The following is an 18436-nucleotide window of genomic DNA, read 5'->3' on the forward strand; positions in this document are numbered from 1 at the left end:
GATTTATTCATTTGTTTATTCAATAGTCTAGTGTATTGTGAGATGCATCCCTCCAACACAATAGTCTAGTGTATTGTGAGATGCATCCCTCCAATACAATAGTCTAGTGTATTGTGAGATGCATCTTTCCAATTCAATAGTCTAGTGTATTGTGAGATGCATCCCTCCAATACAATAGTCTAGTTTATTGTGAGATGCAGCCCTCCAGTGCAATAGTCTAGTGTATTGTGAGATGCATCCCTCCAAAATAGTCTAATGTATTGTGAGATGCATCCCTCCAATACAATAGTCTAATGTGTTGTGAGATGCATCCCTCTAATACAATAGTCTAGTGTATTGTGAGATGCATCCTTCCAATACAATAGTCTAGTGTATTGACATTTTTGTTTTTTGTTTTGTATATCTAAGTTGGATGTTGTGTTTGTAGCTATTACAACACTATACAGGGTTTACGTCGAGCTCCCTCATCATACTCGAATCTACAATATTATGCACAGATGACGTTTGAATTAATTGATGTTCATAAAGACACACATTATGTTAGATTCCGGCTTGTTCCATATGACTATTCGCAGATTGAGAGTGGCTTGCCTGATGCAGCAGATCAGAAGGAACCTTGGTATGAGGCTACAGTTGCTGTTTGATTGAGTGTTGTGTGTGTGTGTGTGTGTGTGTGTGTGTGTGTGTGTGTGTGTGTGTGTGTGTGTGTGCATGCATCTACTTGAATAAACAGACATCAGACTCATTGTCTTTCTCTTGTACAGGAACCACGGACCACGACCAGGAGACGACAGGCAACCAAATTACCTGAAAAGTCAATACAAAGAAGCTCTATTTGATCAATCAATCAACTACCGTCTTCAAATTCAAGTCTATCACAATTCGCTTCTCGACGACCTCGAAGTCTTCAACATGGGAAAGGTGTGGGATGAGACCATCAGCCCATGGACCGATATTGCCGAAATCACAATCTTCCGTTTTTGTGAGCCAAGAATAACGGAGAGAACGTGCTTCAACGTTTCTCACCTACCCGACTGTTTGGTTCTTCCCGTTGCGCCTTCATTTCAGGACTATCGCTCGATTGGACATCTTAGACGTGAAGTCTATTATGCAAGTCAATGGGCAAGGCAACGGCATGGTCTTTCAAGGTCTTGTGTGGATTTTGTGCATGTGAGGTATCGACTTGCTGTGAAAACGGGGATGACAAGCCGGGCTGGGTATGATGGCATGGTTCACGTGTCTATTACTGGGAGTGATGGCCGCACCGATCCTGTTAAACTGGACAAGACAAGCTTGTTTGGAGATAATTTTTGTGATGGTGAAGATGACATTTTTCAGCTTGAGGTTTGTATTTGTTTTTTCTTCTTTTAATTAACAGAATCTGTCATTTTGGGCAGAATAGTTTGGTTTGTAGGAGGCAAAACAGTCTGTCTGTCTGTCTGTCTGTCTGTCTGTCTATCTGTCTCTGTTTGTCGGTTTGTCTGTTTGTCTGTCTGTCTGTCTGTGTCTGTCTGTTTGTCCCTTTGTCTGTCTGTCTGTTACCAATTCAGCAATAGAATTTCTCACTGACTGGAGATGACGCCTTTCTGTTCTATTACAAACATGTAGCATCCAAGTGATCTTACGAAAAATATCTCACCTCTCCCATGGTCAAATAGAGATAGACAAATTTAGAGATAGGGATATTCAGTTCTATTAGGTCTGAATTGATGGACAGAGTAATGGACTGAGGTAGATTTGTTTACTTTTGGAGATTTGCTTGTCGTATCTCTAAAGTTTAAAGTCAATGAAACAATCTGTCCATCTGTCTGTCTGTGTGTGTCTGTCTGTGTACCATTAGTTAATGACTTTGTTGTTTGCAAGGACTGATTTGTATTTAAAAAATCCTAGCATATGTACAAGTAGAATCTGTATGAGAATGAATTATCTGTCTGTCTGTCTGCCTGTCTGTTTGCCTGTTTGTCTGTCTGTCTGCCTTTTTGTCTTTCTGTCTGTTTATTTGTTTGTCTATCCAGCTTGTCTATTAGTTTCATGTTTGTTTGTCTGTTTATTGGCAATGCTTTTTGTTTGTTTGCATTCTTTGTAAGTTTACCTTGGTTTATACAGAACACTCTTCATATGCTGCATTTTGTTCTTTCTAGGCTTGTGATGTTGGTCGGATACGATACATTCAGTTTGATCTTGACAATCCAACTGATGGATGGTATGTAGAGATGGTAACTATTGAGAAGGAAGGTCAAATTTGCTATTTTCCTGCATACCAGTGGATCTATGGCAGCACGATAATTAGAACTGGTGAAGGTCAGTAACACATAGTGTGTGTGTGTGTGTGTGTGTGTGTGTGTGTGTGTGTGTGTGTGTGTGTGTGTGTGTGTGTGTGTGTGTGTGTGTGTGTGTGTGTGTGTGTGTGTGTGTGTAACTCAAAAGACTGACAGGCAGACGGAGAGCAACAGACAGACAGGCAGACGTGGAAAGGCAGATATGGACACATGCACACACACACACACACACACACACACACGCACACACACACACATACACACACACACACACACACACACACACACACACACACACACACACACAGAGTCAAGTTACAATTGTTTGATTGTGTTAGCTGTACTGCCATTTCAAGACAACGACGAGATGCAAGCTTTGCGTGAGCTGGAAAAACAGAAGTGGAGAGATCAGCTGCCGTGGTACAAGTGGGACAGCATGCCATCGCATGCGGACATAACTCTTCACTGCGACCTGCCACGCGATGTTCAGTTTCTGGATGAGAAATACCGAGATTTCTACGCAGGGCGTGATGAAGGATTGAGGAATTTTATGCTCAATAAATTCATTGGACTTTTTAAAGATATTGACTCATTTCATAGCTTTACTGAGTTTTTCAGATACAAGGTAATGGTGTGTGTGTGTGTGTGTGTGTGTGTGTGTGTGTGTGTGTGTGTGTGTGTGTGTGTGTGTGTGTGTACGTCTGTGTTTATCTGTATGTATGTTTGTTTGTCCATTTATTTCATTAACTTTTTAGTAAGTTTGGGCATGTTTGTTTATGTGTTTGTTGTTATCTCTGTTTATCTACTCGTTATCTGTCTTCACTCCGATTCTATTGTGTAACTTTCTTGTTGTAACTTGTACATCACAACGTGACTGCAAACGCTCACACTCATTTAACCACCTTACTTTGCACACACCACTGCTGCACACCAAATTTCACTTATAGTTTTGCATACTGTATTACCCCACCTAGAAGGGCAGGGGCTCTTATTAGAACATTTGGTACTATGTGCCTTTGTACAGTGTGGTTAGGGAATAGGGTAGAAGCTATGGAGTTCCTTGCAGGATTGCAGACAAAAGAAATATCACTGATAGCTTACAGTTCTAGGCGGGGTAACATGGTAAGAACTGCTCTCACCCAACAGACACATTTGAAAGTTTAATTTTTATTAAAATATTTTTACTGAATTTTTTATTTTATTGTTTATTGTAGGTTGGTGGTGGGGCTATTCCTTCTGTTGCTGAGCGTTGGATGTCGGATCGAGAGTTTGGTCGGCAGTTTCTTCAAGGGGCGCATCCCACGTTTTTTAGCCAAATTAGTGAATTACCCGAGAATTTTCAAGTGAAGGACGAAGACGTGGCAGGCGTGTTGGGAAGAGGAGTGACATTGCAACAGGAAATGAAGGTTTGATGATTGTGTGTCATGTTTAGGTTTGTGTAAATTGCTTTGGATGTCTTGCTGTTTGTTACATGTTGTACTTGTGTTTTTGTTTGTTTGTTTGTTTGTTTGTTTGTGTGTTTATCTCTTTGTCTCTGTTTGTTTGTTGTGTGTGTTTGTCTCTTTTCTCTCTCTGTTTGTGTATCTGTTTGTTTGTTTGTATGTTTGTTTGTGTGTTTGTCTCTTTGTCTTTCTTTGTTTGTGTATCTGTTTGTATGTTTGTTTGTGTGTTTGTTGTTGTCTCTCTGTTTGTTTGGTCATCTGTTTGTTTGTTTTTTTGTTTGTTTGTTCGTGTGCTTGTCTTTTTGTCCCTATGTTTGTTTGTGTGTTTGTTTATCTGTTTGTTTGTTTGTTTATGTGTTTATCTTTTTGTCTCTATTTATTTGTCTCTCTATTTATTTGTCTCTCTGTTTGTTTGTTTGTTTATCTGTTTGTTTGTTTGTTTGTGTGTTTATCTTTTTGTTTGTTTATTTGTCTCTTTGTTTATCTGTTTGTCTGTTTGTCACATTTATTTACATGTTGTTTGTTGTTTGTTTGATTCTTTGGTTATACTTCTCACTGTTTACTAGCCTCATTATTTTAGTGCAAATTTTTATGTTTTCTAGGCTGGTCGTGTCTACTTAGTTGACTACAAAACGCTGGAAGGCATTAGAATCGTTGAAGATCGTTGTGTCACACCTGCAATGGCCTTATTTTATGTCAATGGTGCAGGTTCGTTTGTGCCACTTGCCATACAATTGTACCAGAACCCTGGCCCAGCGAATCCCATATGGACGCCTCACGATAAAGATGCCGACTGGTTGTGTGCAAAGTTGTATCTCAAATGTGCAGATGCTCAGGTTAGTGTGAGAGGAAGATTAGACAGACACACAGACAGACAGACACATAGACAGACGGACACACACACAGAGACAGACAGATAGTGCACTCTGTGGAGTTGATAGGACGTATGACTTGCAGACTGTAGCAGCACTGTTTTTCTGAACAGTCAGTTCTTCAGCTATCAACTGGTTGTAGGCTGATTAACATTTTCTTTTGTGTTCATGTATGTGTACTGTGCAGCATATGCCATAGTTTGACGACATTTACTCTGAGTATCCTTTGCTATTTTTTGCTGCTATGTGATAGATAAATATTGAAAACACACACACACACACACACACACACACACACACACACACACACACACACACACACACACACACACACACACACACACACACACACACACACACATACACACACACACACACACACACGCGCACATGTGGACAAATTGACAAATGTCAAGCCCTCCACGTCATTCGTGAATGAAGTCAACCTTAAGGTCAGTTGCGGAGATAGCTCCCCCTGCTTCTAGCGACAGGGCCTCATGCACTATGTGGAGGCTTAGGGCCAGCGCTACAATCTACCTGGAGCTTTGCCGGAGTCATCCAGGGGCACTGACAATGGCGCAGCTCTGGGACTGGACATCAAGGCTCACAAGTACTCGTCTGCTGCATGATGTTACTGCCAAGCCAGCGGTCACACACACACACACACACACACACACACACACACACACACACGCACACGCGCACACACACACCACACCACACGTAGACAGACAGACAGACAGACAGACAGATGAACATATAGACAGGCAAATGGATGATCCATGTGGGCAAACAGGCATACAGATGAGTGAATGATAAGACAGACACCTTCAGAGGCTGATGGACAGACAAACCTTTGGTATTCAATTGACTTGTAATTGTAGCTCCATCAGATGCAAGACCATCTATTGATGACTCACTTGATTATGGAGCCAATCGCCATCAGTCTGTATCGCAACATCTCTTGTGTCCATCCCATTTTCAAGCTCCTAATTCCTCACATTCGATACATAATGGCAATCAACACGATCGGACGCAAAGGGTTGATTGGCAAAGACGGACTCGCTGATCAAATTCTTGCGATTGGAAAAGGAGGACACATTGAGCTTATTATGAGTAAGTTCTAATTAATATTATCAATAAATAATTAATATAATAATAATTTAATCAATATTATTAATTAAAATTTATAAATAAATATATTAAATATTTATTATTTGCTGTAATTCTGTGTATATAGAATGCTATCGAAAATTTGATTTCAACAACTTGAAGCTGCCGCTTCAGCTGGCCAAACGTGGAGTAATGGACTTTAATAGTTTACCGAGTTACTACTACAGAGACGACGCTCTCCAACTTTGGATTGCCATTAAGAGTTTTGTAGAGGAGATCATTGATATTTACTATCGTTGTGATGAAGAGGTCAAGAAAGACAACGAAATACAAGATTGGATGGCCGAGCTGCATGAGACTGGGCTACCACAACATGGACTTGATGGTGAGGTGGATCATCATGTGCCGCATCAGATGCAGTCCGTCGTTGATCTCATCGAGTTTCTCACTGTTGTCATCTTTACTTGTTCGTGCGAGCATGCAGCACAGAATTTCGGTCAGTTTGATTATTATTCTTTTCATCCGAATTATCCGATGTTGCTGAGGCAGCCGCCACCGAAAGAGAAAGGAAAGACAACGATGGATCATTTGTTGAAGGTTCTGGGACATACGGATCACGTGTGTGTGCAAGTGGCTACTGTGTGGCTGCTGTCTGGATTCAGTGAGGACGAGGTAGGAGTTGATTTTGTGGTGATTGATGGCAGTCATTGAGTTGTAGTTTGTGGTTGTAAAGAGACCAGATAAAATGATAAGTAATTAATTTTTGAAATTGTTTTGGTTCATTAATTGTGTGTCTGTTTGTTTGTGTGTTCATGTGTATACAGAAATTGATGATGGGGTGGGGTGTGTGTGTCTGTGTGTCTGTGTGTGTCTCTGTCTCCATGTGTGTGTGTGTGCATGTGTACACACTTTCATCTCATTTTTGACTGTCCTGTCACCATTCCAGCTATTTCTCGGTGATTATCCAAATCAATACTTTCATGAACAAGACGCTCGTTCTGCCATCCATCGTTTTCAGGAACACTTGAGAAACATCGACGCAGCCATTGACGAGAGAAATCATCATCTCGAAGTCCCATACATATATCTCAAACCAAGCAGAGTACCAAATAGTATTGCCGTATGATTACACATACAGTGACTATCTGATAGTTAATTGTCATGAATTAAACTTATGTCAAGCGATCTGCAATATTTATGAGAATGTTTATTGCGGAGCATAGCGAGGCTTCTAATCAGGGTCGCACAACAGAAAGGGGCGTGGTCCTATATGGCAACCATTGAGCTCTCGGTATATATACATACATACATACATATACATATATATATATATATATATATATATATATATATATATATATATATATACTAGCTAAATTGCCTGGCTTCGCTGGGGTGCATTTAATTGTGTCTAGAATTTTAGTTACAGTTAGATGTTCTAAGTAATTAGCGGTGAGTATTCCATTTAGAATTCGATTCCGTATGCCGCTCGTTAGCTTTGGCTAGTGACAGCTGACTCAAGTTGACGTCAATTGAGTTCTAATCTAGAAAACTTGCAAGAGAGAAATGAAACGCTCCTCAAAATGCACTTATACGTAGTAAATGTGCGCCGTCTCCTAGACTCTAAAAGAAACCATTAAGTAAGTAATCCATTGTGGCGTCAATTCACAGAATTAGCAGCCCCTGACAGAATTCTCATAAAGTTTATTTGACGTTTTTTTGCCAATTTATGTTGTTGCATGCGTTCACATGCATTTTTACTCCGTTCTGAAAAATTAGCAGCCCAAAAAAATTCATTCATAGTTATATCCCGTTCAATTAAATCTCGTTTGAGAAATTAGCAAGAATCGAGTATCACAATGTACGCAAATTTATTTGTTGTTGCATGAGTATCCCATTCTCGTCATGAAGTGTATCTCTGAAGAACTAGCAGCCTGACAGAATTCTCATAAAGAATTTCGTTCAGAGTTCTATCCCGGTCAATGGTATCCTGTTCTGATTGCTAGATAGCAAGTATCCCGTTGAAGAGAAAGAAAATGTAACGAAGTGTCCCTTTTACAAAAATCCCGTTGATTGGATTAGTGATTGGTTGAAGCCATTTCGACTTGGACGCCACGTGTATCGAACCTGGCATCTATTCGACACGAATCCCGTTCGGAAATACATGTTATGATGTAATATCCGAGCAGCAGAACTGGAAGTCACGTGCAACGTACTCACCCGGATAATCCGTTCCCCGTGTACATCGAAGTCACGACTCGTTCCGACTCTCGTCATTTCGACAGTCCCGCTGAACGTCGTCACTTCGAAACGTTGCCGGCGTTGCGGGGAATACGTGTATCGAACGTGGCAGCTCTTCCACGGGTGTAGACGGTCAAACGGCGGTGGGCGTTTTTCAAGACCCGGATATTTGCAAAAATATCTTCTCTCTCCTGACGGCGCCCGCAATAAACGACACGCTCCGCGCGTACCATGCGACGTCGGGAACGGGCAGTTTAAAGCGGAGGCGGGTTCTGTGGACTGGAAATCGCGTCGTCTCGGGAGAAGTCAGGAAGACGACGACATCTTCACTTTCGACCGCTAGTTACGCGAGCCAAATTTGGCAGTGATCGGACTCGCCCTTCTTTTTATTCTGAGTTACACACAGATACACACACAGACAGACAGCTCTCCTCTAGATATCTGTATATTTGAAGTAGGGTAACCTGGGGGTAATTCCGCACACTTTTTAGTTAGATGACCCATGTCTTCTGCAAGAGATTGCGTCCCACGTTTACCTGCGTATGGTTTCTTCCTTTGCTACTGTAGTACACGTGGACGGATGTTCTTGGCACCAGGCAACTATACAAGCAAGGGGTTAGACGTTTTCTGCATTAGGGTCAAATATCAGGGGTGGGGCTATTCCGCACAGTTGCCGTTTCTCCCTCTGATGGCTGCAAACACGACACCTGGTTGGTGTATAGTTTACTATCCGTTAGAATTACGACTTGAGCATACATAAAGCAAAGTTAATGTTTTTGTAGGTTTTCTGCGAATGCCAACTAGGGTCCGCCCTAGATGTCACTGATTTTGTCTTCAGAAATCTGCTTCTCCTCTCAGGCTCTGCACCGTTTACCAACTCATGCCTGCTTCTTTGATGGTCTTTTGCTTAGTCTAGATAGCAATTTACAATGAAATGATGTGATATCCACTTTGCACCCTACTAGCTACGGCCCCATAGAAAGTGAAACGTGGTCGTTGTAGGCTAGTTGGGATGACGTGGGTTGTTAGTCTTAGTGGGTGTCACTAGATAGTTGTTAGAAAGTGTTATAGATACTTACTCGGGAGGGTAGAGATCAAAGGCGATCAGAATATAGAAAGAGATCACTAGCACTCGATCTTACATGGTACCAGGAGTCTCTGATGGCGTTTTCTGCATCGATATTTTTAGCAGGATTGCCTTCTCCGATGCCGGCAGATGGTGAGTTGGCAACCGCATGGCGCAAATGGCGCCAAGGTTTGAGATTTATTTGAAGGCAACTCGTCAATCGGGAGAGGACACCCCTGATGAGGTCAAAACGTCGTTATTGTTGCACGCTATCGGTTCCGATGGCCAGGAGGTGTATGACACATTTTCTTTCATCGAGGGAGAGGAACGCGAGAAGTACGCCGTCGTGTTGAAGAAATTTGAGCAATTCTACATCCCAAAAAACCAACGTCACCTGCGAAGGCTACCGTTTCTTCACACGAGTGCAGGAACCGGGAGAAAAAGTAGATCATTTCGTCACTGCCTTGCGTAGTCTGGCGCAGACATGCGACTTCCGGGATATCAAAGACTCACTTATCCGGGACCGCATAGTCTTGGGTGTCGCGGATCAGCGTCTTACCAAACGCCTGTTGGCGGCAGGAGATCCGGATTTGACGAAAGCTTTAGAGATTGGTCGATCGGAAGAGGTGGAGACAGCGCAGCGTCAAAGGATGGTGGCTGATTCTCAGCGAAGCGTCAATGTAGCCACGTACAGTTCATCATGAAGTTGTTGATGAGGATGAGGATTCCAAAGAAGTACAAGTAGATGCTCTTCGACAACATTCCTCTAGGGGTTCGATGATCAAGGATTGCATGCGTTGTGGGGGCGCATCCGCCAGGGAAGTGCCCAGCTTGGGGCAAACGGTGCCAGAAATGCAATGGGCTTAACCATTGGAAGTCAATGTGCCGGACAAAAAGGGTGAACGTAGTCCGGATGGCGTCAGATAGAGTATCTCAAGAAAAAATACGCTTTCGCCAAGAGCTGAAGAGGCATCATCCACTCACTCTACGACAAAGCTGGGCCCAGTCTATAACTTGGGCATGATCGGAGCCATTCAAACATCGGGAAAGGCTTGGCGGATTCCGTTACTGACCAACGGCACGATGGTTTCATACAAGGTAGATACCGGCGCCGAGGTTAGCCTTTTTGCCCAGAGCAGTTTACAACAGGTTGCACCAGAAGTCTGAATTGCGCCCATCCGCTGCGAAACTCTTGCCGTATGGATCCACAACAGCACTCTCTGTGGATGGGCAGTGCGTGTATCATGTTATGCAGGAAGACGGACGTGCTCGTTACCTACCCTTCCTGGTAGTGCCCTTTCGAGAGGAGCCGTTGCTGGGTCTTGGTGCTTGTGAGCATTTGAGATTGGTTAATTCAGTTGCAGCGGATTGTGAGGAGAGTAGGCCTAAGGAACCGCTCCTAGAAGGAGTAAATGTTCGCGATTCGGATAAAATACAATCAGACCCAGTTGCAAAGCAGTTCGGAGACGTGTTTGAGGGACTGGGTTGTTTGCAGTCATGTCCCTATACCATTTGTCTCAAGGATGACGCCCACCCACATGCGATTGCTACACCTCGTCGGGTACAGGATGCTCTCGTTAGGAGTCATTGAAGAATCTACAGGCCCAACGGACTGGGTCAGTCGCATGATGGTTGTTCCGAAAAAAAGATGGATCAATACGTATCTGTGTGGACTATACAAGTTTGAATCAGTCCGTGAAAAGAGAGCGATATCAGCTGTCCACTGCAGATGAGCTGTTTGCTAAAGTACGAGGTGCAAAATATTTCTCCACATTAGATGTTTCCTCTGGGTTTTGGCAAGTTCCCCTGGCAGAGACAAGTTCTCATCTAACGACGTTCATGACACCACATGGTCGTTATCGCTTTACTCGGCTTCCCTTCGGACTCAATTCGGGCCCGGAGGTATTTCATCGGGCTATGTGTACAGTTTTAGAAGGCATTGAAGGTGCTGAGTGTTATATCGATGATGTGCTCATATGGGCGGATACACGAGAGCTTTATGATGTAAGGTTAACCAAGTTCTGGAAAGATGTCGTGAGAGTGGAATTCGTCTGAACGCGTCTAAGTGTCAGTTCAGGTGTTCACAAGTCAACTATTTTGGTCATTGTCTCTCTGCAGCGGGAATACATTCTGATAGAAGTCGGCTGCAGGCTATGCTGTCTATGGAAGCTCCAAAGACACGAGAAGAATTACAACGTTTTCAACGGTATGGTGGCATATTTGGCAAATTTTCTTCCGTGTCACTCACAAGTAACAGGGCCACTGCCGGAATTGCTCAAGGAAGGCACTGATTGGATGTGGGGACCTGCTCAACAGAAAGCATTCGATGAACTTAAGCGATTGCTGACAAGGCGCCTGTATTGGCATATTATGATCCGGATGCTGTCACCATCGTCTCCGCTGACGCTTCCTCGTACAGAATGGGAGCAGTGCTGCTTAAAGTGCAACCAGACGGAAGGCGGGCGGCAATTGCTTATGCTTCCAGAGCTTTAACAGAAAGTGAAATGCGCTACGCGCAAATAGAAAAGGAGGCATTGGCTATGACATGGGGATGCGAGCACTTTGGACAGTATCTGTTAGTTAATGACGGAGCCTTTAAATTTCGTAGTAGAGACCGATCACAAACCGTTAGTGAGTATCATGAATGTGCAGGATGTCAGCCAGTGTCCTCCCAGGCTGCAAAGGCTAAAATTGCGGCTAGCACCCTTTTCCTTTCGGGTAGAATACGTTTCAGGAAGGGCAATTCCGGTAGCTGATGCTCTGTCACGAGCCCCTATTGGCAGAGGGAACAATGATTTGGTGGACGACATTGAAGCTTACATCAACATTGTGAGGGTTGCAGGCTTGCCGGTTTTTGACGTAATACTTGGGGAGTTTCGTGCTGCAACGCAGGAAGATCAGCAGTTGTCCGTGGTACTCTCGTATCTGCAGTCGTCTTGGCCAAAGGAGCGGCACAACGTTCGACAGAAAGCTCGTCCTTTTGGGGATATTCGCCACACGCTTAGCTGTGTCGATGGCATCATTCTACGAGGGGAGCAAATTGTGGTTCCTAGCGCTCTTCGTCGAGCTATAATTGAACGAGTTCATGAAGGACACCTCGGGGTGGTCAAGACGAAGTCAACATTCCGCGAACACATGTGGCCTGGAATGGCAAAAGATTTAGAAGACGCCGTGCTCCGCTGTGACTCGTGTGCTCGTTTTAGGCACCGACAACGTTGGGAACCATTGCAGTCTACTCCGATGCCTAAGCGCCCCTGGCAACAAGTCGGCTCGGATTTATTCGAGATGGACGGGGAACATTATATTCTGATAGTGGATTATTATTCTCGATTCCCTGAACTGCGTCCTTTGTCGAATTTACGTGCCGACGATGTCATCGCGGCGTGCCCGAAAATATTTGCGTGTCATGGTATACCGGAACTGTTCGTTAGCGATAATGGTCCTCAGTATGCCAACATTTTATTTAGGAAATTCGCATCTCAGTGCGGATTCGAACATGCGACATCTTCACCGCAGTATCCCCAAGGTAACGGGTTGGCCGAGCGCACTGTTCAGCCCATCAATGGTCTGCTACAAAATCTAAGTACTCTGGCAGTGATTTTCAGCTGGCCTTATTGGCGTATCGCACCACTCCTCACGAGACCACTGGAGTTTTACCAGCTCATCTGTTGATGGGGAGACGCCTGCGCACAAGACTGCCAGCGTTGTCTTCAAAGCTAGGACCCGTTTTAGTGGATGAGGGTCGTGTGAAGGAAGTCGATGCGGCGAACAAGTTCAAGCAGGCAAAGCGTTACAACCGACGCAATGGAGTTAAAGGCGTTGGATGCCTTAGAGCCAGGCGACTCGGTGTTAGTGTGGGATCTACAAATGCGCACATGGCGGATTCCAGGAACCTTGGTGAAACGTCTGAGTGAACGATCATACTTGGTGCGCCTCAACAGTGGCCGACAGTATAGTCGGAATCGTTTCCAAATTCAAGTAAGACCTGCAGGCGTAAATGAAATCTACGACGATGATGATTGCAGCTATGATGAGTGCTCAACCATTGGAGGTGAGGTAGAAGGATATCACGGAGATGCGGTAGTGGAAAGAGAAGCTTCACAGGGACAGAAGTCGGGAAGGATAGTCAGACCTCCGGTTTGGCATAAAGACTAAGTTGTGGAGCAGAACCGACTCTTCTCTGTAAGAAAAAGGAAGATGTAGGATACTTGGGATGACGTGGGTTGTTAGTCTTAGTGGGTGTCACTAGATAGTTGTTAGAGAGTGTTATAGATACTTATCCGGGAGGGTAGAGATCAGAGGCGATCAGAATATAGAAAGAGATCACTAGCGCTCGATCTTACAGTCGTGGAGAGGAGAAATTGAGGTTCATGACAGATTATGTGTACATATATATATATATATATATATATATATATATATATATATATATATATATATATATAGGGTCTTTTTTACCCTTAGCGGTTAAGACCTTGGGGCTCTGGTCATCATATAGCATCAAAACTCTGAAAGCTATTGCTTCCAAAACCTCAGCAGTCAGTGGCCTTAAATTTCACCAGGCTTCTCAAAATATGATGCAACAACTATCTATTCAATTATGGAAACATAACTCGAGAATGATTCATAAGAGAATTCAGCTTGAAGTACAGGACGTTGATAGTTGGGATATACCTAGTGTAATGTAAGACTTAAGCTTGTTGGTTTGGAGATGTTTGGGGATTGTTTGATTTTGAAAAGTATATATATATATATATATATATATATATATATATATATATTGTGTGTGTGTGTGTATGTGTGTGTTGATGTTTCACACACACGTGTGTGTGTAAATATATATATATATATATATATATATAATATATATATATATATATATATATATATATATATATATATATATTATAGAGAGAAATATATATATATAGATATAAACCCACCTACGAGGGTATCTAACACACATTATCCAAAAACATGTCTGTACAATCTAAAGCCAGTCTAGGCAATACCATTTTGGCGTTATATAACCAGAGTTTCACCGACAGTTGTTCATGCATGTTACTGACTGCCTGGCTGACTGTCAAATTTCTTTTGAAAGATAGACGTCGTGCGATGGTCTTCAATACTTCCAAACTGTTTGGTGACCACAGGCCAAGAGATTCGCACACAAGAGGGTGGAAAATACTTCCAGTTGATCATGTGACATTGGCTTCATGACGTTGGTCTTTTTCCCTTTCTCCAGCTGCAGCTGCATTTCCCGCACTGTAAGCTGTTTGGCTAACGTTTGACGGTTGCATTGTGTTCCTGACTGTTACATCAAAATAGGTGGCACGGCCTTGTTCAAAGTCAGGGTGAAAAATATCACCCGGTCTGGCACAAGTATCAGTGTTGCAGCGTTGTTCCTTACGGCAGTTGCCATTATCCACAAGCAAAGCGTGAAAAAGAACATCGCCTAGGGCGTCATGTCGGCGTGTTGTCATGTTGTTCTGGCCACATCCAAGCGGGTGGTCGCCAAATTTATCTAAGATCTGTCCACAGGAACAGCGCTTGGAACCCAAATCTGCCGGGAAAAGTGAGATGTCCAACCAGATGTGCAACGATCCCACAAACTCTCTATGGGGCATGGCGAAGCCAGTGTTGGGGTTGGGGATTGCCCACAGCCATGCTCCAGCGCGCTGTGCGGATATCGTGTTAAGTCGATCGGGCACGGTCACGTAAGCTGGTGTTGTCTTTAATTGAGTGCCACATTGTGAAGTCAAGCAAAGACTGAAGTTGGTGTTGACTAGTTGTAAGAACGTCAATCTTAGCTGTCGGTAGAAGAGTACGGAGACGATCTTCTACGACTGATCTGCCTTTGAGGCTGAGACTTCGGTCAAGAGATGAGCTGGGGATGATGGCAAACTGTTGCGTTCCAGACAGTAGTTGAAAAACCAGCTCACATGACGAGTTACCGCTTGCAAGGAAAGCTGCCGGTGCTGTTCTTGTTGATTCGAGAAGACCCAAACCACCCAATCGTACTGGCAGGATGGCCTGTTTCCAGGAGAGGTCTGGTATTGAGGAATGAATGATGGACTCGAACGATGACCGTAGACCAGCGTCAAATCTGGATAGTTGACTTTCGATTACATCAGGCAGATGGAACTGTTCTGATTAAGTGATTGATTTTGCACAAAGAAAGACAAGAGCGTAAGAGACGAAGTTCCACCTGAGAGTTCCCTAAATCTGACAAAAGTTGTTGACGTTCCAGAACTCTGTCAACACGTTTGGCCAAAGAATTGTTGACAAACTCTTTTGACCCACATACGGGTGATCCTAAAAACTCAGCCTCATCTTTGTTGGCATCAACACGCTGAACGTCTCCTGGAAACTCAAGAAAGGATTGGTCTCCTGAAGGCCAGAACACTTCGCATTTGGCTGTATTTAGCTGCAATCCAAAAGAAGTGCCAGCTGATTGCAACTTCCTCAAAAGAGATGCAACTTCAGGACAGGTTGCAATGAAAATTCCATCATCCAGGTACCACCACTGTAATGCAATCCCTTTGCATGTTTACTTCCATGACAGCTAGGGTTTCAACAAATATGTATTGTCTAGCTAGGACGCGGCGTTTCAGTAGACGGTCAGAAAACTCCGTTGGACGTGTTACTCACCAACGCGAGGCGCCTACCGTACAGCTAGTTAATTAATGTGTAATGACAAAGCACTCTGTTGCAGTTGGGTAATCTAGACTACTCTGTATACTCTTGTAATAAATTACTGCTGATATGTACTCACAATGTGGTCTGAAAACAGTCGAGGGGGCTCGTAGTTATCATGAATACATACCAAAATGCAGAGTTACCAACCAGGAATACTGAAAATGCGTGAGATCTCAGATTTGCATCAGTACTTTATATCTACATATAGGCGTGGCCACAAAACTAATACCTAAATATCTAAAAACAGCACACAGTGTGTCAATACGCATTAGACAATGATTATCTAGCAAGTACTCGCAGAATTAGAATTTCTGCTAGTAACGATAAATCAATATAGTTTAGGCATGCAGTAAACCAGTCTCGCGTAATCAACCCCTCCCTCTTTCGGACTTCCTGACGACGTCCGAAAGTTGAAAAGGAGGAGGGATATTATGGATGCGCGGACTAGTACAGTACTAGAATTGGCTGAATATGTTTGACAGCTTCAGAACTAGACTTGCCTGGGGTTGGTTATTCGTAATGATCGATCACTTTACGGTAGTCTCGTTAGATTTTAGATTTCTATCAGACACTACAGATTTTTACGTGAATCTATGGTGTACCTACAGTTTCACTGTACACGTGTGCCTAGATCTTCCAGCAATCTAAAAGTTGCGTGAGATCTGGGTTCCTTGCGTGTGAGCGTGTGACCTGAAGGAACTTGCGTGAGACTCACGCAAGTTGCGTGTGAGTTGGCCACTCTGCAAATGTGTTTTAGTTTCTTGCCTAAGGAAATTATACCATAGCTCGCCATCACTGTGACTTGAACTTGCCGCTACACACACACACACACACACACACACACACACACACACACACACACACACACACACACACACACACACACACACACCAAACACACACACCAACACACACACACACACACACACACACACACACACACACACACACACACACACACACACACACACACACACCAAACACACACACCAAACACACACACACACACACACACACACACACACACACACACACACACACACCACACACACACACACACACACACACACACACACACCATACAGACAAAAACCATACAGACACAGCTCCGCCTTCGCGCATGCGCACATTTTGCGATGGTTCACTACAGCCAGCCGAAAGGCCACTCCAGTCTGACTGCTCTTGAAGACTGAAGAATCAACCACTGTGTGTCCTAAGGACTGGCCGGACGATTGAATGGAAGAGTATGCGCTCATTGTTATCGCTGTTGTTAATTGCCAAGCGTAGCGAGGCTTCTAATCCGGGTCGCACAACAAGAATGGGCGTGGTTCTATATGGTTCTCCATCGAGATCTTGGTATATATCAAATTTCTCCTCCCCACGACCACGTTTCTTTATAGGACCTACCTTAAAAATCGTTTTAGTGTCCGACTACAGATGAGTCTAACAACGATTCGTTTAAGTGAGCAAACGGCGACGAAAAAGCTTTATGAACTTCCATCGCTCCATCCTTTTGTATTGTAGCTAGGGATTGTGTGTACTTGACAACCAAGAAACACCTTCAGAAGTTGAATGCCACCTACAGTCAACTATTCACACCTCCCATGCTACAATCAATCCTTTACTACCCTGTGCTGCATCTAACACTGTTGATAGTCAATGTTTGCTGATATCAATTTCTATGTCAGTAAATACCATACCACTGTCGTTACAACGGAACCGAGTGCATACCTAGACTGTACATTTCAATTGTCTTGATCGCGATCGCAAAACGACGACTACCTATACCAGCCTAGAGAGGTAATCTAAACTACTAGGAAGTTTGCATGTTTACTTCCATGACAGCTAGGGTTTCAACAAATACGTATTGTCTAGCTAGAACTCGGCGTTTCAATAGACGGTCTGAAAACTCCGTTGGACGTGTTACTCACGAACGCGAGGCGCTTACGGATACCGTACAACTAGTTTATTTACCGTGTATTTCCTGCCGATTACAGTACACAGTCTACCAAACAACCATAGAATTTATGTTTGAACAGGTCCCGTATACTCATACAGTGCGACCCGTATAACAGAGCTAGATCTCTCAAGTTCAACCACGCATACACAGAGCTGCCAACTCTCCCGCATTGAGCGGGAACTCTCCCGCATTTGGGGCCCTTCTCCCGCCTACCCGTATTGGCATCAAATCTCCCGCATTCTGACCATTGGTGGGTGTGACCAAAATGATGGGCGTGCCTGTTCTGTGCACGGTACTGTACCTGTGCCCTACAGTTTTAGTACATGCATGTGTACGTACATACTTGATATCCCAATATCAATTACTATGTGCCAGCCCCTCTCTTCATCCGGCTCTTTCATAACATACTTGGTCAAAATGCATGTACCGACATAGAAGGAGGAGTCGGTCAGAAGTGGAAAAGGGGGAGGGGCTGGCTACCTGATTACCATATGTACTGCTGGCAAAGCGATCGAAGAAGGCCACAAGAAAATAGAATTCAGAACATCCCAGCTAGCCACGAGAATGTGCATGTACTTTGTTCTAAGATTTTTATAACAGGCAGTAGTACGTACGGTACAAGTTCTGTGTTTAATTAATTATTATATTTCGTAACTGGTGTTGATGTTGTGTGTCGCTAATTAGGCACATTAATCAATCCGTTATACATTTGTTGAACTATAATTTAATTAATAAATTTTGATGATTACATATTATTCATATAT

At 43.5% G+C, this 18436-nt stretch overlaps 2 protein-coding genes across 2 annotated transcripts in view; both read left to right on the forward strand.

Moving 5' to 3' along the window:
- The window catches only part of LOC134182143 (allene oxide synthase-lipoxygenase protein-like), a 9435-nt gene extending 2544 nt beyond the window's left edge, over window positions 1–6891 (forward strand). Inside the window, exons 4-12 of the mRNA XM_062649496.1 lie at window positions 428–619; window positions 765–1344; window positions 2142–2301; window positions 2618–2904; window positions 3494–3685; window positions 4324–4557; window positions 5478–5709; window positions 5834–6378; window positions 6653–6891. Coding sequence (XP_062505480.1) covers window positions 428–619; window positions 765–1344; window positions 2142–2301; window positions 2618–2904; window positions 3494–3685; window positions 4324–4557; window positions 5478–5709; window positions 5834–6378; window positions 6653–6832 — 2602 coding nt within the window. The 3' untranslated portion in view covers window positions 6833–6891. The remainder of the gene's footprint in view (window positions 1–427; window positions 620–764; window positions 1345–2141; window positions 2302–2617; window positions 2905–3493; window positions 3686–4323; window positions 4558–5477; window positions 5710–5833; window positions 6379–6652) is intronic.
- Window positions 6892–11596: 4705 nt separating this feature from the next.
- Window positions 11597–12685, forward strand: LOC134182393 (uncharacterized protein K02A2.6-like). Its single transcript, XM_062649791.1, has one exon. It carries the CDS (start codon window positions 11597–11599, stop codon window positions 12683–12685), a length of 1089 nt encoding a protein of 362 aa, XP_062505775.1.
- The last annotated feature ends 5751 nt before the right edge of the window (window positions 12686–18436 follow it).

The sequence above is a fragment of the Corticium candelabrum genome, chromosome 7, assembly GCF_963422355.1.
Source record: "Corticium candelabrum chromosome 7, ooCorCand1.1, whole genome shotgun sequence".
Lineage (NCBI taxonomy): Eukaryota > Metazoa > Porifera > Homoscleromorpha > Homosclerophorida > Plakinidae > Corticium > Corticium candelabrum.